Below are 20,835 nucleotides of genomic sequence, written 5' to 3' on the forward strand. Positions count from 1 at the left end.
GTAAACAGACCAAATAAAGTCGAACCTTGACGGCTAAACCAAAAAGAAATGTCATGGAAGAGTTGAAACGCACACACGAAAAAAAAAAAAAGTCATTTGCAATCATGCAGGCGGAGAGGGTTCAAATTACGATCAACAAAAATAACTGGATATGTCATAAAACGTGACAGCCGTTTTCAGGTTTTGTTTGGATTGGCGATCTTGTTTGGTCACATCACATAGCCTACAATGGCTACATAGTACGCCGGCCTTGAGAATGGGGTATAACATGTGTAATTGAATGCTTCCGCGTACTTGCTTATTATATACTGCTGACTTTTTTGTTTTGTATCTGTCTCGTCTCTCCCTCAATTTTTGCCCCCTTCTTTTCTGTCTCTACGTTGTTGAGCAATTACAAACTGCACATCGTCCGGCTGTCGTGTCCCCCCCCCCCTCGGCGTTTGCAGGTCGGCGGGTGGTGTGTGGGAGAGCGGCGAAAGAAGAAGAACGCGGATTGTACAGGCGAGAGGAGAGGACTTGTCATTGAAATCGACAAAGTCAGGTTCCTCATCTCATCGTCTACCTGAGCTGGCAGCACAAAAGCCCCCGATGCTGTCTTCTGGAACAGACACAACGAAACCCCATTTTACCTGTTTCAACCCCCTCGGCAGAACCTCATCGTCGTTTTCAGCACCCCCCTCCAACCAGCCTCCTTCAACGGGCGGTCGGAATTGTTTTGTTTTTTCGCGTACATGTTGAGGGGGCAGCGCATCTTCTTCACCCCCACTAACTCCAGCAGCAGCTCATCCCCCCATGATGCTCAGCCGAACGTCACAGAAGCACGGTAATTACGTCTGGTATGTTGAAAAGTAGCTAGAGAAAAAGAGAGAATGTAACCGACCAAGACAGACGCGAGTCTTCGCTTGACTAGACAACTAGAATCCCATCCAAGGCCAAAAAAACGAAGATGAAACTCACCAAGTTTTTATCTGTGACCAACGGATGGAAGCGAACAAGCTTTGACCAGCATCGGCATGTATTCAGCGAAATCATTTAAGGTAAACAACAGAGGAAGTAAGGAGGCCGAGTTTAAATGAGAATTAAATCTAGAGAGGGGGGAATTACATATATCGCGATTTGACTGAAAGCAACAAGTTCGGAAATTCCGCACGATGAGGAAGTTACGGATTATCACAACTAGCTCGTTAGTCTTATAAAAGGCAATTGTAACAGAACGTACACTGCGAAATTCTGAGCGGTTTCGTCAAGAAAATGAAAAAAAAAAAATAAAAATCCCGACGTTTTAGAGAGGTACTTTTTGTCTGACAGGAGAGAACAAAATATTACACATTTTTTTTTTCTCTAAAGAATAAAATGACTTTAAAAAATTGAGGTTAAGTATTTGCGACTGAACGTGTCACAAATACTCGACGGTCCAAAAAACTGTTTGAAAAATAAACTAATTAGGATTCTCTATTCCAAAATTTTGCTATGCATCCTCTTCTTCGACGCTTTCATCTTCTGCAATATGAATGTCGACGAGCAAATGTTGATTGCTGCCATTTGGCACAGGCGTTGAAGTACGTTGAAGATCAGATGGTGGTTGAGATGCTGTCGACAAACCATTGACTTCTTCTGAAATGATGGATAACGATGGATTTCTCACCATGGCTGATAGTTGACCAGACGAGCTAACTCGCTGACGAGATCGCCAATAGTCACGCGGGTTGTTCCATTCTTGAGCAGGTGGACGAGGAGCTGGAGGCAGGATGTGCCCATGCCCTGGAATGTAGAGCGTAGGCATCATACGACTGTTGAACAAATGGCGGGCGGAGAATTCCGAATTTTCAGAGTTTGTAGAACCACTATTGCTCCGACTTCGAGACGAGCCCCCCAAACCCAAAATATGTGCGTTGTCATCAAAGACGTAGCTGCGTAAAACTCGATAAGGCGAACCAACCGAGTGGCCTCCGCACGCACCAGACAAACTCTATAAGCAATAAGTGTTATTTTTCTTTCAATCGTAATTCAAATCTTATCTTATAAATGCTTACTCCACTATGGCTGGTTGCTAGGATTTCTGAATAGGATATGCCAGTTGGAAGAGGTTCAAGAACAGCCAGTAACGACCAGATTGGCAAACAAAATTTGAAGATCATGAACATGAAAAAAACTGGCGAATAAATCAGTTGCGTATCGGCAAATATTCCACTGCAACCAACAATTTCATCGCCCACTGTAAGAAAATGAACGTATTTTTTTTAATAATTCGGTTCAACGGCATATGGAACCTCACTTACTTATTTTGATAGTGACATCATAAACCAATCCAGTGATGGCTGAAACTTCGAATGCAAAAATTACTGCCCAGAGATTTCTTTTTTGTGTTTTCTTAACACACTCTAAGGTGGAAACTTCATTGATTTTTCGTGTAATGTAGATGCCTGCTATCAAGAAAAGCTGAACACCCAAGAAATCTGCTGCTGAGAGCATGACCCAATAAGGTTCTGTGATATCGAAGAAATATTGAGATATTAACTTAAAGTACATAATTGTGGAACAATAAAAAATTTTATTACTGAGGCATTCGGTCCAACTGGGTCCCACGTCCAGGATGCCAATCGCTGCAACAGCAACTACATAAGTTGAGAAAATACCCATCAGAGGGAACCAGACGGTTCTTGCAATGGTTTCCCTGTGAAGGATCCTGAATGCTTGAACCCAATGGAAGTGGCATAATGTAACAAGTTGCAGGACCTTCAATGCTGTGGCACCCAAATCAAGTTCAGGATAGTGACCACTGAGCATCCAGTTAACAACACTGCAATAAAATCAACAAAGCCATTACAGAAGTTGATGTCAGCTGATTTCTGAATTGTAGCGTTTACCAAATAATGCACTCAACAAGTGCCATGTAGAAAATGACATAATGATGAATTTGCTCATGATGTACAGCATGGAAGCGTCCGACTTTGAACAGACACAATACAAATGTTAATACCATAAGTGCTGACAAAACGCTCCTTCGGATACAGGCCACTGTGTCATAACCCACAAAACAACCCTTAATGGACACATCCATTGAGTCATTGTGCCACGGAGGGACTAGATTTTTGTCGTCAAAGATGTGGAAATGATCCATTCTCTAGCGAACGATTCGACCCAATAGTCAGAAAAAAATATATCACGTGTTTACATCACCAGCATCTGATTATCGCAAGAAAAGTTCGTGCTGCTCTTTGATTCTTCTTCTATTCTTTTGGTAAACAATACAGCTTCCGAATTGCAGACAACACCATCTGCCGAGAGAATCATCAAGTCGACATAATTAGTGCTAGAAAACGTCAAATCACGGGACATGCAAACAAGGAATTTTAGTTCGTCGATGAAAATTTTTTATCACGTTACATTATTTACTTGAGGAAAATAAAGGCTGCGATTTCAATGGATTGATTAATAAGAATGCTGGTAGAAGTGGGGCGCAGGGTTCGATTCCGTCCTCTTTGAAAGTTGAACTTAATCTCCAAATGGAACACGCTGTCAAAAGATGTATTTTAGACACAAAGAACGGGCAAAAATAACTTTTTAAACCATTAAATATCAAAATTTATTTTTCCTCGCTACTGTATTGAAAGAGAGCGTTAAACGTTGGATCGATGGCCACTCCAATTTGTTCACGAATCCAACAACTATTTTATTTGGAGCACCCACTCACTTTGAAAAGGGTGGCGAAAGAAAGCAATTTACCTTATGACATTTCTCTCCTCTTCTTTTTCCAGTCCAACTAAGGAAAACTGTCAAGTCGTATTTTTCACTAGCAAATCTCTCTTTTTAAACCCACCAATTATTTAAAAGTGATGACCGCAGCAGCAGTCAGCGGGACGTCTGCGCATGGCTTTGGATTTTTCACCCTACTTTTTTCTTGAACATTGGATGGGACAGTTAACTTCTGCTTTGCAACCTTTCGAGACTCATTTTTTATTCGAATCTGAAGGCAGGTGACACGCGCCTATTTCGGTTATGCAGCGTTTCACTTTAACATTGCTGCTTTCCCTCGCCCTAAACGGAACAATTACAAGGTAAAAACACATTTCAAATTCAAAGTATCTTCTTGATCTAATTTTCTAATCGGTAAAAAAACAAAACACCGGAAAGAACGTAAAGCATGCATAAATTATGGATATTAAGAAAGTATTAACTCTCACACATGAGATAGTAGTAAAAATTGCGGAATTGATACCGTATGAAATGTGTCGGAAAGGACGGATGGGTCGTACATGATTTCCCCGAGGTACAACAGTGATCGTGCCCAGCTGGCCGGAACTTGCGTTCAGCAGAAAATAGTGCCTCTAGATGCTTTTTCCGCCGTCAGCAACCGCCCGTGCTTTTCACGAACTTTGAACGAGTCTATTTTTTTTTCCATTCTTTTTTTTGTCGCTTTTCTTCTTTGTTGCGTTTTGTGTCCTCCATTGAATGGCGTGATCCGGACAAAAGAAGTTCCGAGCTGTTGAAACCTTCAACGGTATCGTTCGATCAATGAGAGGGGAGGAGGGACAACCTAAGTGTAGCACAGTAACATGAGAGAATCTCATAGTTGCCTCGTCACCATACGAGACCTCATCTTTTTACTTTGTTTCCTGTGTGAATCCCTAAAGCCAGGCACTGGTGATAAGTCCAAGCAGGATCAGGAACAATAAAGACAACCGAGAAGGGCGAAAGGGGACGTCTTCTTTTCCTGTACCGCAGCACAATCGCACCAATGACGCTCTGAGGGCTCTTAGTCGAAACATAACTTCACTTTTGGAAAATCTCCTCAAAGATTATGATTCCAATCATCATCCAGGCTATGATTCAGGTTTCAATTTCTTGATCCATTTCATAATTTTTGCCAAGTTCCATGCATTTATATTGCATTTTTTGGCGTCTTGCATTAGGCTCACCGACTGTGGTCAAAAGCAATATTTTGGTTAGATCTATGGGTCCCTTCTCTGAACATCGAATGGTAAGTAAATAAATCTTCAGATTTTTCCTGTGCCATTTATTGTTTTGTTTCACCACCTAATCGTATCGCCGACTAGGATTACTCGATGGACTGTTATTTTAGACAGGTATGTTATTTTTAAAATTCATACGTCTAGCGCTTGAATGGAACTGAAATGAAAATTCGTACAGTCATGGCAGGACCGACGCTTGAGCTTCAATGGTCCAATCGAAACACTTAGTTTGAGTATCAAAATGCTCGAAGGGATTTGGAAGCCTGACACTTTTATTTACAACGGCAAAAAATCTTACCTCCACACGATTACGACACCCAACAAATTGCTCCGCATCAACAAGGACGGCAGCATCCTTTATTCTGTCAGGTTTGATTACATAAACCAAACGTAGATTTGGATTTCATGTCATCACAATTCTTGCATGTTGAGTAGATTGACCATCAAAGCCAAATGTTCTATGGACTTGAGAGAATTTCCAATGGATCATCAATCCTGTCCACTCATCCTAGGAAGCTGTAATATCAAAAACAGAAAATAATTGATAATAACGTAGACTAAAAAAAAAAATTAACTTTCAACAGACAGTTACACCAAAGATGACGTGATTTACGTTTGGGATGAAGACCAAGGTGTCAAGTTCTTGGGAGACGTGGAACTTTCACAGTTTGACTTGATCTCGAGCCCTTATCGTAATGCGAGCATCTCGCGCAAAAGAGGTATCATCGATTGTTTGCTGAAAGAGGCTGATACCCAGATTTCTTTTGTCTCGGGATGAATGCAGACTTCTATTCCGTGCTGCAAGTCAGTTTCAATTTGCGCCGAAAGCAAGGATATTTTTTGATCCAGGTCTACGTGCCTTGCATTTTAATCGTCGTTCTATCTTGGGTCTCCTTCTGGCTCAACCGTGAAGCCACCAGCGATAGGATCAGTCTAGGTAAATTTGAAATTATTGTTTGAATGAAAAAATAAATAAATAATAAAAAAAAAATCGATCTGTATACCATATGACACCATGCCTTATCTATTCACCGTAGAAAGTCGCAAATAATTTTGAATGTTTGTCAAAGGAATCACAACTGTTCTAACGTTAAGCACGCTGGCCATGGACACACGGACGGATTTACCCAAGGTGCATTACGCCACGGCGCTGGATTGGTTCATTTTCATCACATTTGGCTATTGTATGGCCAGCATCATCCAGTTTGCATCAGTTCACTATTTTACAAAGGTGATTTTAATTCTTCGCTTTTGAAAAAAAAAAAAAAAAATGACCCCATTATCAGGTCAATCGTTTATATATCGATTCGTGCTTTGGTTCTTTGGACTCGATGAACCGGTTTGGTTATGGATTGATTTGGTTGTTCGGTTGACTGCAGCCATAATGGCGGCAATCGTCAAAGACGAATGAGAATTTTTTCTTTATACTTCGTGACCGATTAACGTGACAAGAAACTACAGCAAACTTCCGGTTTTCAAGCCAATCATTCGATTTTCGATAGACTTCATTAAATCCTCGGCGAGACGGGGAAAAAACTTCAAAGGCACGTTTCTCATTATTGGCCATTGAATGGCTCATATTTCATCGGTCGTGAGTCTAATTCTCTTGGCATATGATGTCATATTGATCCGCCTCTTACTTGATTCCTGCCAACAAAAAAAAAAAGACTATCCGTCCTGTCATTAGGTAGCATCATGTTTGGTCCCAAAAGTTCTCAATGACGTTCGCGGATAAAAGAGAACTGCACAAAAATAAAAAAATTTCAAAAGAAACTGTACTACACAATGTGCCCTAATTCATCAATAACAACCTTCCAGTTTCCATGAAGATTATTAGTTTCATCCCTCTAATGGGGTTGACATTTTTAACGGTACATTTACCTCTAAACATTTTTGAAAAGATTGGCAGCGGAGAGAATTATCAGACGCAGGAGATTTCGGTCTTGCATCGCAGACTAATGGAAATCAAAAGAAGCTCTAGCTGTGAACCTGACGATGGTAGGATAATGACGACCGACTTTACCGATTGGGAAAAGCTCGGGGCTGAACTGCCTCAAATGTGTAGCGCTGCCCCCGTTCCATCCATTCCTCCTGTTCCTCCGTCCACTCCTTCCGGCAATGACGAAGAGGTACTAAAAATCAGAAAAAACAAAGGTTTTATTTCATAATAAAATTTTTAAAAACACATTTATACAGACTAACGTGCATGCGATTCTCGAGGAAATCAAACTTAGCATTGAAATTTCTGATGAAGACGACGAGGACGGCGGAGCAACTAACAGGACAACAAAAATGCGCACCAATCGACGTCATCATGACAATTCGTCTTGCATGAAACAATTGTATTACTGCCTCATTGCCAATCAGTCTTTCCGAGCGGTAGGTCAATTTACTGTATTTTATTAACTGCAAGATTTTTTTCCCCACCTGTCTTAACCGACGCCTAAACTAAACTACGCAGAAACGGAAACGCCGGGCACTGGCTAAAGGGAACATCATCAATTCAGTCAGCAAGATCGACTCCATCTCGCGCATTCTTTTCCCGGTGACCTTTTCGATCATCAACGTTATTTACTGGTGGGGATACATCGCGCAGAACAACGATTTCACATGGAAACAGCTGGACAATTCGAAATTCTATTAAAAAGTAAATAAAGATAAAAAAAAAAAAAAGTTTGACCTAAAATTGACCTTCTTCGACAAAAGAAAAAAGAGCCCAGCGGAGGATAGTAACACGATCAACTGGCATGTTGTGTCGCCATTGGTTGCGCAAGGCATTTTTATGTTTATCATACTTTGCATGCTGTTTTAGCTCCAAGCTTCCTCAAGTCTCCCTTAAAAGGCCCATCCTAATAAATGAATTGACGGCAAGCGTTTTTGTCTCGATTTGTAGTTATTATTCACCTTTCAAGTCTCGAAAAACAATCCTTGAAACACAGTTTATGCAAATGCACATTTTTGTTCTTCTAACACAGTCGAGTTCTGCGAAATGAATAGCGCTTAAAAAATAGTGTTTTTTCGTTTTTAAAAGAAAACGAATCATTAGAGTGTTGAAATTCCCCGTAAGGGACAATTGCGCAGGTATATGGCAATGAGGGAAAGCGCAATTTTTTTTTTCAACAAGAGAGCAACGTGGCAAACGGGCAACAAGCGATTAGGTCAGTTGCTCTAGGGCTTGGGTCATTTTTTTTTCTCTCGTCTGGGAGGCTGGCTCTAGAAGAACTTTAGTCCTTTTGGGTAGAGACTCTTATGGCATTTCACCTTGGAGCTGTTTTCCCAAATAATTTTCTTACATTGTTCGATTGAACGAAGTTTGGGTTCATTTGCGACTTGGCCGTGTTGCTCGTCGGGCTGCTCTCAAAACTCTACACACCATGGACGCCTCTTTCAAGGTAAGCAGTCGACGCCACTATGGCCTCTCTTTGTTGACATGTTTAATATTCCACACAATGAAGGCTAGCGAAAGCTCAACTTTCCCTCGTAAATGGTGGGGAGGCTTCAGATTAAATTGCACAAATCTTTAAAACGAAGACGTCGAAGGCCACATTACTGAAAAAGAAAGCCCCCCAAAAAACATTTTGTGAAAAATTTTATAATGTTTATTATCGACGCTACCAGCTACGAAATGAACTACTTTCCCCACGCCAATTTTGTCAGGATTCTTTTCTCAGCTTCGTTTCAGTTGTTAACCCATCTTGGCCAAAGTTACAATAGTGAGCCAACTTGTGGCATTCGACGCAATCTTCAGCTTTCCAGCATCCTTACAATATCTCTAGTGGCCTACACGTAATTTTTGCCTTGATTGTTCCATTTGTTTTCACAAAAGGACAAGTCGGTTCAACGGAAATTGAGCTACATCATGGATAGTCCCAAAGCCTCCAACAAGGAAATCTTGCTGTTTAGTATGCCAGAGGAAGTCGGTGCACTGGCAAAAGCTTTGAAAATATTCGAGGTATCGTACCCCTTTTTCGTAACCAAACGGAAATCCGCCCTTCCGCCATTGATTCTGCTTGTCGTTTATAAATCTTCTTTTGAGCCATTTTTCATCAGGACAACAAGGTGAATCTGCTTCACATCGAATCCCGCTCATCCAAGCGTTCAATTGGAGATTATGAATTCATCGTCGAAATCGATACTATTTTGGGGGACGTGGCCGGCGCCATGGAACAACTGAGGAAGCAATCCTCTTACTTCCAGATCATATCACGCGATCACAAGGATGGAAACGGTTAGACAACGAAAAACAGATATTGTTTTCCTTTTTTTCTCTAAGCTTTAAGAACAACAAAAACGAATTGAAAGAAATATGAACGACGATTTTTGAAATTGACAAAACAGAGGAGACTATCCCATGGTTCCCCGGACGTATTCAAGACTTGGATCGATTTGCCAATCAAATTTTATCCTACGGATCTGAATTGGACTCCGATCATCCAGGTTTTACTGATCCCGTATATCGAGCTCGTCGCAAGGAATTTGCTGACATTGCATTCAATTACAAATAGTATAGCAAAACATCCACCAAAAACAACAACATTTTGCGTTGGCTAAACTATTGTTTTGGGTTTTGTTTTTCTGAATTTGCAGCGGCGAGAAAATTCCGCGAGTGGAGTACACTCCCGAAGAGACTGCTACATGGGGAACCATCTATCGGCAATTGACGAAACTGTACCCAACTCACGCGTGTCGTGAATTCAACCACAATTTCCCGCTACTGATTGAAAACTGCGGCTACAAGGAAGACAATATCCCTCAACTGCAAGACATTTCCGATTTTCTTCATGGTAATCCGATCGATACCCTCCCTTCTAATCGCGCACGATTGATAAGTAATTAATACTAGATTGCACTGGTTTCACGTTGCGTCCGGTGGCTGGATTACTGTCATCGCGTGATTTTCTTGCTGGATTGGCATTTCGTGTGTTCCACTCGACCCAGTACATCCGTCACGGAAGCGTACCATTGTACACGCCTGAACCAGACGTCTGTCACGAACTCTTGGGCCACGTTCCATTATTTGCCGATCCCGAATTCGCCCAATTTTCTCAGGAGATTGGATTGGCTTCTCTAGGCGCGCCCGATGAGTACATTGAACGCTTGGCCACGGTATAATAATCTGCGCAAAAATGCTGACCCACTTTCTTTTTTTTTAAATTTTTTTCGCACCCAAAGGCAAATTTTTTAATACCATTATAATCTATTGTCATTAGTGTTATTGGTTCACCGTCGAGTATGGCATGTGTCGCCAAGGAGGAGAACTGAAAGCTTACGGTGCTGGACTGCTGTCATCTTTCGGCGAGCTCGAATATTGCCTGACGGACAAGCCCGAAATTCGCCCGTTCGATCCGGCTAAGACAGCCTTACAAAAGTATCCCATCACATCCTACCAACCCGTCTATTTCGTCTCTGAAAGCTTTGAAGATGCCAAAGAAAAGATGATGTAAGACTTTTAAAATCAATCATCTTCAGCTGTTACCATTAAATTCTTTGTTTTTTTGTTTTTTTCTTCAAAATTAACAGCGCGTATGCCAAAACAATCCCGCGGCCTTTCAGCGTTCGTTACAACCCGTACACGCTCAACGTCGAGATTTTAAATTCGAAACCGCAATTGGAAAATTTATTGAAAAACATCAACTGGGAGATAACACGGATCACCGACGCTCTATGCAAAATGCGCTGAAGCCTTATCCACTTTAATTTAGTTCAACAATAGCTAATACGTGATAGTATTATATGCCCCATATCATTTTTTTTTGGGGGGGGGGGGAGGGTTGTGGCATTTTAATGTAACCCGCTACTCTTTAGATTTACACGCAACAAAACTTCGTTATCTTCGCTATCGTCAATCGTCTTCAAATATATAGAAAACTTTGCTACAACCACCCAAAAGTTTTACCATTCAAATTTAAGAAGTCCTTCAATTTTCAAAAAAAAAAAAGTGCTCGCTCCACCAATTTCTTATTACACTTTAGGGAAATATGGGAGAGACGTTGTGACACGTAAACTAAGGAAATGAAAAGTTTGGTTTGACAAAAGATATGGCTTCAACTTAGCTGATATAGGCAATCCCACGCGTTGCCATATGACGCGCGCAGTGGGGCTGGTTATATTAGCTCGGAGAGACAACAAAATATTTAAGAATTTTCAATTCAAGAAAAGAGATTGGAAATTGGGATAAGGGAAGTCTATACGACGAGTATTCAACGTTTTATTATACAGAAGCTATCGTTGTCAAACGACTGTAAACGACGTTTCAATCAATAGGTGAAGATTCCATCGCCTCGTATCGCAAAAACAGTTCGTTTTTTTTTTTTTATCCTACTCCTTTCCACGCATAAAAAAAACTTCTTCCAATTGTATTTTACAGCAAGTGACTTTCAATCGACAGGTACGCACCTGACAAGAATCTCACGCTACTTGGAAATGAAATCCGCTGAAAATGAAACTAACCCAACTGTTGAAAAGGCTCGTAAGCATGGCGGTAGAGAAGAAGGTAAGAAAAGTGTAAAACACAAACAACAGAACCCTTGCTCTACTCATCGTAAAATATTAAAGAGTTCCCTTTCTCATGTTTCTCCTTGTTTCCAGAACGTACAACGTGGTTTCCGCGTCGAATAGAAGATCTGGATCACACTCGGAGTAATACAATTTCGTTTGGTAGTGATTTAGATCCTGACCATCCCGGCTTTAACGACCCCATTTATCGCGAACGTCGCAAGGAAATAATCGAGATTGCCGTAAACTACAGACAGTAACCTACATTTTTGGTGACACGGAAACTCCGCAGAAAACTAATGAGATTCAAAATTGATAGCGGACAGCCGATACCTAAAGTGGAGTACACTCCCGAAGAGGTAGCAACATGGAGTACGATTTTTCGTCGCGTGACTCAACTCTATCCCACTCACGCTTGTCTCGAATTTAATAACATGTTCCCGGTAATGGTGGAGCATTGCGGTTACAAAGAAGATGCCATCCCTCAACTGCAAGACGTCTCCGATTTCCTTTACGGTATTTTCTTTCTTTCGGCATTCATTAGAGATTTTTAGTGATTTAATAATTTTACGTCAGGTCGAACGGGTTTCATTTTGCGACCAGTGGCCGGTTTCCTATCGTTTCGGGACTTTCTGGCGGGCCTTGCTTTCCGCGTGTTCCATGCGACGCAATACATTCGGCACAGCAGCAAGCCAATGTACACCCCCGAGCCTGATGCCTGTCACGAACTTTTAGGTCACGCTCCGCTATTTGCCGACGCTTCGTTCGCCGACTTTGCTCAACAGATTGGACTTGCTTCGTTAGGTGTTTCGGACGAATGCATTAAACGGTTGGGAGTGGTAAGTTATGGATAGACTAAAATTGCAAATCTCCCATTTAAAAGATTTATTATTTAAATGTGAAATCAAGTGTTTTTGGTTTACGTTCGAGTTCGGCCTGTGTCGCCAAGACGGCAAGTTAAGAGCCTATGGTGGTGCGTTACTCTCATCGTTCGGAGAGCTCGAGCACTGTTTCTCTGGTCAAACTGAAAAGAAGCCCTTCGATCCACCCAAAACTGCGCTAGAGGAACACCCAATCACAAAATATCAGCACGTTTACTATGTTTCGGAAAGCATTGAGGAAGCAAGGCAAAAACTGCTGTATGACGTCTAAGAAGCAACTGTGAAAAAGGTTCGTTTCTATCAATTCTCTTTTTATTATTTACAGCGAATATACAAAAACCATCCCACGAAGTTTCGCCGTGAGTTACGACTCATCCAATCGCAGTATAGAAATCATGAATTCGTAATTGGATTTATCCAAGACGTCTTTAAGAAGAGAGGACTAGAAAAAATCCACAACCGTGGAATATTTTCGGGCAGAATTAATAATTACACTGTCCTATTTTGACTTTTACCTTTTAAAAATTTACTTGGATAAGTTTTGTCTTGCCGTTATTGCTTATGTACTAACTATCACTAGGTGAATAATACAACGTCAATAGCATGGAAGCGACTATTGATTTTTTTGTTTTGTTTTTTTGAATGGGGAAAAATGCAAAGAAATCTGACATTGTTGAATTTCAACAAGGTTTAAAATTGTGACTACATCAGAAGCAATCAATGAAAGAAAACCGAACACGATAAATTAATTTCTTTGTCAAATCAGAAGCAACGGAATGCATAATTTCTTTATGATTATGAGAGGAACCCCTTTAAGACAACGGAAGGAAAAATTCGTGCCAGGGCGCCATTGAGTAGCGAATAATCAAATACTTTTGCACTTTATATTATTTTAAAAAAAAAAAGAGTGAAAAGGGTTTCAAATAACATCCCACATTGACATTGACGTTCTATTTAAATGGATCCCCCCCATCGGAATTGTTATCTTCAGTAACCGAATATGCAACATCCGAAATGTTTCTATTCTGAAAAGCAGTCTTACAGTAAGTTCTATAGAGGTCATACATATCCAGTTCAAAAGTTTATCTGAGCCATTCGTGACATTTACCTATCAAAGTGTTTCTATGCCAAAAGAACATTTTGATTCAATAATCAGAGCCGTAGTTGGTTTCCAGACTTGAAATGCTTCAACTAAACCATCTACAATGCTAATACTTTACTTTGTTTACAATTGATTTCCCCCACTCAAAGACCAACAATCATGGCAAATAGTTACCAACAATGGAGGAAACTTAATTTTCGCATATGGCTCTTTGTAGACAATTACCTTGCACGAGATCTAAAGGCCATGCAACAAGTCGTGAAAAACTTACCCTGATTATGGGGTGTACTCTGGGATAGAGCTGACCTGTCCATAGAAGCTTTCACGTGGTTTCAGAAAGCACATCCGATAGCCGCCTCGATTGACGCCACAGGATACTGGAAATTTGCAGGTAAGGGAGGAAAGGTTCGTATCAATTTCTTATCTGTTTTTGCTTTTCTTCTTCGTTTGGCTTTGTCCACAAGCATGAGGTTACTGGTTTCACTTCAAATGGAACTAGATCTAGAACTGTCTTTCAATCAATGGCTGCCCTAGTTTTACATTGTACGCAAACACTAAAAAAATTTTTTACAAATTGACAATTGCCAATTGAACGAAACAATGGATAATGTAAACGAAACATCTGAACTGATTTCTAATAATATAAAAACTGATATCAATAACCCAAACATTGTTTTTACATCCTTCAGACTTCTTAAGATTGAAATATTTCCGTAGCAGAAGTGCAGCAGCCTTTCCCTATGTTGCGTTGACATTGTTACTGGTTCTTGCACCACTTTTTGTTAGGATTACAGACTTATTGTTTTTTAATCAAAAGAAAAGACAATGTTGCTTAGTTATATTTCCAGTCTTATTGGACAATAAAACAACAGTTACTTCCAATAAGAGGGAAAACGAAGCTTTAACTTTCAGTCAGCAATTTTCCAACACAAGTTCTCCTTCTCAATAAGATCCTTTTGAGCCATATGGATAAGTTGTATCTCTACTTTGCAGTAGTATTACAAAGCTTGGTAAGCATCGATATTGATAATCGATTGGATCTGGCAATAAACGACTTTCCTTATTTGGTAATATCGCGAAACTTGATGACTAAAATAATAACTCCGAAGAGCTTTTGGTCAAGATATGTTCAAGAATCCAAAGAATAAACGGGGGGCAAGCTAGTGCTGGAGAGTTCATAACCTTCTCTGATATTGCAATGACGTCATCGTCTGCGCTTGCAACAGCTGACCCAGCAAATTGGTTCTCTCTTTTCCACACTAGGATTTCGTATTGTGAAAAACAATTGTGAATTTACGACTACTTTTCACCCTACCAAAGTCAACGAAAACTATTTTCCTGTTCCGATTACTAACGCTATCAATTATTTACAGTTCTATACATACCCTGGGAGTGAACATCCGACAAATTGATGTTGCAACTTTCAAGTGACAACATCCCCAATGACGTGAGATACTGAAACGCAAAAAAAAAAGAACGATTTAAAAAATATGAAAGAAAACACGCACCCTTGCATTTCGATTGTTTGCCATCTGCTAACACGTTGTCGAGAAGAACATTTGAGACAGCAGCAGAATTTCTCTCGAATAACAACAACGGAACACACATCACATCATTGCACCGCCAAAACGATATAGTTCCGAACACTATAGTTGGGAAATCTTGCACCATGGAGAAAGATTGAAACCTAGAATTGATTTGAAAATAGAACCGCCACGTACGCCCTCGTAGATTGGCGTCTATTCGGGGTCAGCGACGTTCAAGGCATAGCCTAGTTGCTGTAACGCTTTTTTAATGCCAACATAAACGCTGGGATCTTCGATGGTCGGTGGAATCTAAAATCAGATGAAACGGGGATTAGTAAAAAATCGTAAATTTCTACAACGACCGAATCTTACCACAACAGATTTGCCTCGTGCTAAATCGGCAATGGATTTTCGTGCAATTTTTCCCGAACGTGTTTTAGGCAAAGCTTCGACTCCGCAGATAAGCCTGAATGCCGCAACGGGACCGACCAGTTCTCGTACCAATTGAACAGCTTCTTTATTGATTTCCTCTTCAGGTTTGGTGTTGGCTAGAAATATGCATAAAAAGGGAAAATATGCACGTGATATCTAATGAAACGCCCAACAGTTTTTACGCAAACGATTACCTTTCGTTGTAACGTACAAGCCCAAAGGAAGTTCTCCTTTCATTTCATCCGGTACGCCTACAACGGCTGCTTCAGAAATGCAAGAATGTTCGAGCAGAGCTTCTTCCAGCGCCGAGGTAGATAATCTGTGACCTGCAACATTAATGACGTCGTCGTCACGTGACATGACATATAGCTGGCCATCAGCATCCATAATGCCTGCATCCATACTATCGTAGAAGCCCTACGAAGCGACGGGTGGAGCTTATGAACTCGCCTGGAATTTTTTATTTTTTACTCATTTTTTTAAGACTTCATTCATACCGGATAGTCGTTGAAATAGATGGAAGAAAACCGATCATCCGCTCGATAAAGCGTGCTCATTGTTCCAGGGGGAAGAGGTAATTTGATGACGATTCGACCGAGTGTCCCTCGCTCTGCTTCCACCTTGTCTGCGTTTAGAACCTTCACTGAAAAAAAAAATAGATATTTGGTTTTGCGAGGTTAAGTTGGCTGTTTTACGAAATGAGCTATTGCCTACCATTGTAGCCGGGCACTGGGACTCCACTGGCGTCACGTGGCGGACTTAGAGAATGTCCCAATCCTACACAGGTGGATGTGATCGGATGACCTGTTTCTGTTTGCCACCAGTGGTCCAACACTGGAACCTTCATAACATGTCATTTCGAAGTTGAAACATGACAGTGAACAGAAAATGGATTGAACATGGGGTATTTCTTACTTTGATCTTATTTTCTGCCCAGTATCGTGTTTCGTAGTCACAATGCTCACCCGCCAAAAAAACAAATCGCAATCTAAACAAAAGGAGACAGGTAATATTACGCAACGTAAAGGAGAATAAAGTGCCACGTTTCTTTTTAAAACGTTCGCTTACGAGGAAGTGTCGTATTTGCGACCCAATTCCAGCTCCGGGTCCTCTCGACGGATGGCACGTAGCGCCGTCGGTGCAGTAGAGAATCCTTGAACACCGTGATCTTGAATAACACGGAAAAATTGACCAGCGTCAGGAGTTCCAACAGGTTTACCCTCGTACACTACGGTCGTTAAGCCGGCCAAAAGAGGGCCGTAACAGATAAAAGAATGCCCAACTACCCAGCCGAGATCGGACGCCGCCCACCTAATGGATAATTGAGGGTAAAAAGCTGTTACAGTGCCACAGCTTGTCTTTTCACACAAGAAATCAATCGATATAACTGTGACTCGTCAAACTCACCATTTCTCCCCACTTTTCATGGCGTAAATGTTCTTCATAACCCAAGATAGAGCAACTAGATGACCACCGGTCGGTCGCTGAATACCTTTTGGATCACCTACCAATTAAATTGAAATCAAAATTTGGTAGAGAAGAAAACACCAAAAAAACATGGAGGAACATGAGCATTTGAAGCAGACAACTATAAAATTATAGTTTTTTAATGCGCGAGTTACCCGTAGTTCCCGAAGTATACAAGATGTACATCGCTTGGTTGGCCTCTACGGGAACGCAATCGTGTGACCGATCACTATCCATCGCTTCGTCCCACGACACGTCACGATCCGGTTTCATCGTCGCTACTTCCGGCAAGCCAGGCCGTTGATAGATGATGCAACGCTTCGGTTCAATGCCCGACATGGTGATGGCTTGATCCAGTAGAGGCTTGTACCTGCGTGGATTAAAAGGAATGACAATATAGGCCAAATGCCAAATACGCTCCGACTGCAACACCCCAATCACCCGAGATATTTAATAAAAAAATGTTTGGCTCCGGCCGGGGCTAGACTGATCGTTGTGGCAGTGGGACTAACTTTCAATCCACTTTGCACTTGCCAACTTTTTCGTGCGCAATAGTTTTTCTCGGCCAGTTAGCTTAATTCAATTTCGTTTGGCCGCCGGAGTCGGCCTTTTCAGCCCGACTAGCAGCTCGTGGTGGTTGAGGAAGCGTTTACAGGAATGGAACCGAACGGCCAGCGCATCGATTACGGAAAGGACACACAATTGGAGATGTAATCCAGTTTTGGGGTGAAAAAGAAGGATGGATAAGATACACAAGATATAAAGCATGAAAGAAGCAATAGAGAAAAAGAGAGAGTGCCAATGTCCATAACAAGTTTTTACCGAATCAAGCGTGTCGGTTCCACGCCGCAAGAGGCACTGATGATTACTTTCGGTTCGGCATGTCTGATGCGGACGGACAATTCACGGGCGGCAAAACCTGCGAACGAAACACGATCGATTCTAATTATTGCCGCAATAATTTTGTTTTGTTTTTGACGCAAGCTTATGTTGCACAACAGACACGCCCATTTTTGTTTTGTTTACCGCCAAAGACCAGCGAGTGGACGGCGCCTAGTCGAACAACGGCGAGCATGGCCACGACCTAATAGAAAATCATTGTCATCAATTTAGCAACGATGTCACGACGCGTACATTAATAATGTTTTACCGCTTCAGGAATCATCGGCATGTAGATTAGCACATTGTCGCCCTTTTTCACGCCGTAAGAGGATAGCGCGGCCGCTAACTTGGAAACCTGTTATTTATTGCAAATAGCTAAAGTTTATCTTCAAATGTCAATTGCATTGCCCCGTTCAATTTCGTTTTTTTTCTTTTCTCTCACTAAAAAAATAAAGACAACATAAAGCGTAAGGTCTATCGACAAGCGACTGGAGGAGAAGGGGGACCTTGTTGGCTTACAAGTTGGACGTAGGGGAGAGACGTATGGCCCTACTAAAGCGTATCACGCTAGAGCAGGCCTGCTGTCCCCCGATAAAGGTTTGGAACATAATGGACGACTTCCGCTTTAAATGGGAAGTGGGTGGACATTTCTTCCTCATCCTCACACATTACATTTTTTTTTCTTCACCGGCAGTGTGTGTTAAATCGACCCTTGAATTGCGTCATGATTCGTCGTCGATCGTCCAGATTGTTCAACAAAATCTGTCGAATGTGTAGGGAATGAGGGGGAATCTACGAATATCACGATTTCGAAGACGATGAATACCGAGCACAACAAATGCCGGATACACGTCATTGGTGATCCGGAAACAATCACACAAAAGAGAGACAAATGGACTAGGGGTGGACAGGGTGGAACGCGGACAACAGACCTGCTGCTGCAGCTCGGCATAAGTGATGGATCGTTGAGTGGACGTGACTGGACTGTCGTGAATGAGGGCAGCCCGTTGTCCGTGTCCATCGGCGACATGGCGATCGACCGCGTTGTAACAGGCATTAGTCTCGCCGCCAACAAACCTACAGAACGAGGGTGATCGGAGAAGAAAAGAAGAAGAAAAACGTAGAGAGTAATCTAAAATTGGAATCGCTGCGTCATGGATTACTGACGATAAGCCGAGAGAAATAAAGCCAATACCATTTGGTGAAGGGTGGATTGGTGTGATCTAACACCCGACTCCAGGGCTTCATCCAACTAATTTTTTCAGCTTCTTCGGCCCAAAACTGTTCCGGATCAAGGATTGATCGCTCGTATGCATCCTTGTAAGTTGGAGCTGCTTGTGCGTCTATTAAAGAAACGTAAATATGAGTTTTTTTGTTGTTTTTGAATTCAGAAATACGGGTGCGAACTGAATGTCAATATCACATCTTTTGCTTACTAAAGAGATGGTTTCCTTCATGACTGGATGCTCCATGGCTACACCTCTGCGATTGCCACAGGCCGCGAAAATGTCCAACGCCTAGAAACGTACGTTGCTTGGGCAGCAAACATCGCCTAGCAGAACCCAACATAGTTCTGTCAAGACTGCACAGGGACAAAAACAACAAGAATAAAAGAAAAAAAAAAGAAAAGAAAAAACTAAACAGAGATGAGTATTATCACACGCAAAGTTTCGTAACCACCGTTATCAACGGATCAAATAAGACTTACTTAATATAAATACGAAGGGGAATTGTTTTTTCAGGTCCCATATCTTGTTTGTTTACCTAGCTATTAATTTGTTCTATTTGAACTGGGCTAATCCATTTTCACAATTGAATGGCTTAACCCATTGGACTGATTTCGACTTTTTTGGAAAATTATAGTACAACAACAAAGCAAGTTAAATTGAGCGCAATCTACGCAGTTCACTGACTATCTCATTCACGGTTTTGGTGCCATTTTCTACAATTATTTTACCTCAATTATTCCACAAGCAGCAAGGGATGAAGATGAAACCAGCACCAGGCGAATGCACACACTTCTTCGCTTCGCTTCTCAGGCTTTGTTTTCTTCCACGAAAAGCCACACGTTCTGTTGCACGCCTAGCTTGTTGTTGACGACAAAAGCTGTAAACCACAGCCGACTGTATAATATGCTAGTCTTGTTCAAGGTCTCCCAACCAAAAAATGCTGTGGACTAAAAAAATTTAACGAATCTCACTTTTTTTTTTTCCCAATTCGCTCGCGCGTCGTCTTTTAGAGCCTTAAGGCAAATGGTCAGTGACGTCACTTGCCCCTCAGCTCACTACGAGACCCAACCCAAGCACATATGGATGCTAAAAGATGGGAATAAAACAAACAAACCGAAAATGAGGCCAGTCAGTTAGAAGAACTTTCACTCTCAGCATGTTCGACCAAAATTGCTGGCGATCATTTGTTTACAAATCGTGTACTTTAATCGTTCCAACAAAATGCCCGTCTGGTTAAGACGGCAAGCGTTGAAACGTGTAGATGAAAATCGTAGCCCGTGCAAATGTGTGAATCCAGGTATGGTTGGAACGCATTAAGTGGGTGGATCAAATGTCAACAAGCAAAGACAATGAGTTGGGAGCAACAACCTGCCAGCGTTGCAACCTCATCTGTCTTCTTTGCCTTGGGCTACAAAAAAAAAAAAAATAAATGAACTTACCGAGTTGCCAAATTTTGATTAAAAATCCGTTGGTCAAAAAAGTTCGTCTGTTTTGATGTGTGCAAGACCAAGACCCGATTTTCTCAAAAGAATCTAAAACGTGACAAAAAGAAAAGTTTACCATTTAAAACGAATGGCTAGATTGAAATTGACATTGCACTTGCGACAAATGGTGTGCCAAGTAAAGGTTTGTTTGTCATGTCCGTCACAAATATTGACTTGTTTTTTTTTTTCAATGTACACACCGTCTGTTGTTAATGGATAAAATTGCAACCACCGAGGTAGAGTTGTAGTAGATAACAGCATATCCTTATCTGCCCAGTACAAACTTGTTTATTTAGTTGGTCTCTCTACATATTATACTCTTTGACTAGCGGTATGAATAAAACTTGATACGTCTCCTACCACC

At 41.4% G+C, this 20,835-nt stretch overlaps 5 protein-coding genes across 5 annotated transcripts; 3 read left to right on the forward strand and 2 right to left on the reverse strand.

Moving 5' to 3' along the window:
• Positions 1-997: 997 nt before the first annotated feature.
• On the reverse strand, positions 998-3,516 carry LOC116925103. Its single transcript, XM_032931727.2, has 6 exons — positions 3,397-3,516; positions 2,868-3,313; positions 2,559-2,800; positions 2,280-2,486; positions 2,034-2,215; positions 998-1,969 (listed from the first exon to the last, which is right to left on the reverse strand). The coding sequence occupies exons 2-6, from the start codon at positions 3,119-3,121 to the stop codon at positions 1,469-1,471; spliced, it is 1,386 nt and encodes a 461-aa protein (XP_032787618.2). The 5' UTR covers positions 3,122-3,313; positions 3,397-3,516; the 3' UTR covers positions 998-1,468.
• Positions 3,517-3,919: 403 nt separating this feature from the next.
• On the forward strand, positions 3,920-7,687 carry LOC116925102 (gamma-aminobutyric acid receptor alpha-like). Its single transcript, XM_032931725.2, has 12 exons — positions 3,920-4,058; positions 4,635-4,834; positions 4,914-4,981; positions 5,058-5,087; positions 5,152-5,342; positions 5,409-5,491; positions 5,558-5,692; positions 5,758-5,910; positions 6,044-6,204; positions 6,875-7,102; positions 7,170-7,352; positions 7,435-7,687. The coding sequence occupies exons 1-12, from the start codon at positions 4,000-4,002 to the stop codon at positions 7,615-7,617; spliced, it is 1,674 nt and encodes a 557-aa protein (XP_032787616.1). The 5' UTR covers positions 3,920-3,999; the 3' UTR covers positions 7,618-7,687.
• Positions 7,688-8,208: 521 nt separating this feature from the next.
• Positions 8,209-10,855, forward strand: LOC116925104 (protein henna). The gene is made up of 8 exons (XM_032931728.2): positions 8,209-8,365; positions 8,800-8,925; positions 9,024-9,201; positions 9,312-9,477; positions 9,561-9,757; positions 9,817-10,079; positions 10,184-10,413; positions 10,494-10,855. Exons 1-8 carry the CDS (start codon positions 8,348-8,350, stop codon positions 10,651-10,653), a joined length of 1,338 nt encoding a protein of 445 aa, XP_032787619.2. The 5' UTR covers positions 8,209-8,347; the 3' UTR covers positions 10,654-10,855.
• A 147-nt stretch (positions 10,856-11,002) lies between these two features.
• LOC116925105 (protein henna) lies at positions 11,003-12,958 on the forward strand. The gene is made up of 6 exons (XM_032931729.2): positions 11,003-11,466; positions 11,562-11,724; positions 11,788-11,984; positions 12,045-12,307; positions 12,378-12,607; positions 12,675-12,958. The coding sequence occupies exons 1-6, from the start codon at positions 11,397-11,399 to the stop codon at positions 12,754-12,756; spliced, it is 1,005 nt and encodes a 334-aa protein (XP_032787620.2). The 5' UTR covers positions 11,003-11,396; the 3' UTR covers positions 12,757-12,958.
• A 1,984-nt stretch (positions 12,959-14,942) lies between these two features.
• Positions 14,943-19,883, reverse strand: LOC116925101 (acyl-CoA synthetase short-chain family member 3, mitochondrial). The gene is made up of 16 exons (XM_032931724.2): positions 19,716-19,883; positions 19,195-19,340; positions 18,954-19,101; positions 18,691-18,835; positions 18,027-18,113; positions 17,903-17,960; positions 17,699-17,795; positions 17,032-17,246; positions 16,817-16,913; positions 16,478-16,720; positions 16,325-16,397; positions 16,124-16,250; positions 15,907-16,052; positions 15,604-15,826; positions 15,350-15,525; positions 14,943-15,286 (listed from the first exon to the last, which is right to left on the reverse strand). Exons 2-16 carry the CDS (start codon positions 19,325-19,327, stop codon positions 15,191-15,193), a joined length of 2,064 nt encoding a protein of 687 aa, XP_032787615.2. The 5' UTR covers positions 19,328-19,340; positions 19,716-19,883; the 3' UTR covers positions 14,943-15,190.
• Positions 19,884-20,835: the final 952 nt, after the last annotated feature.

Source organism: Daphnia magna, linkage group LG6 (assembly GCF_020631705.1).
Source record: "Daphnia magna isolate NIES linkage group LG6, ASM2063170v1.1, whole genome shotgun sequence".
Lineage (NCBI taxonomy): Eukaryota > Metazoa > Arthropoda > Branchiopoda > Diplostraca > Daphniidae > Daphnia > Daphnia magna.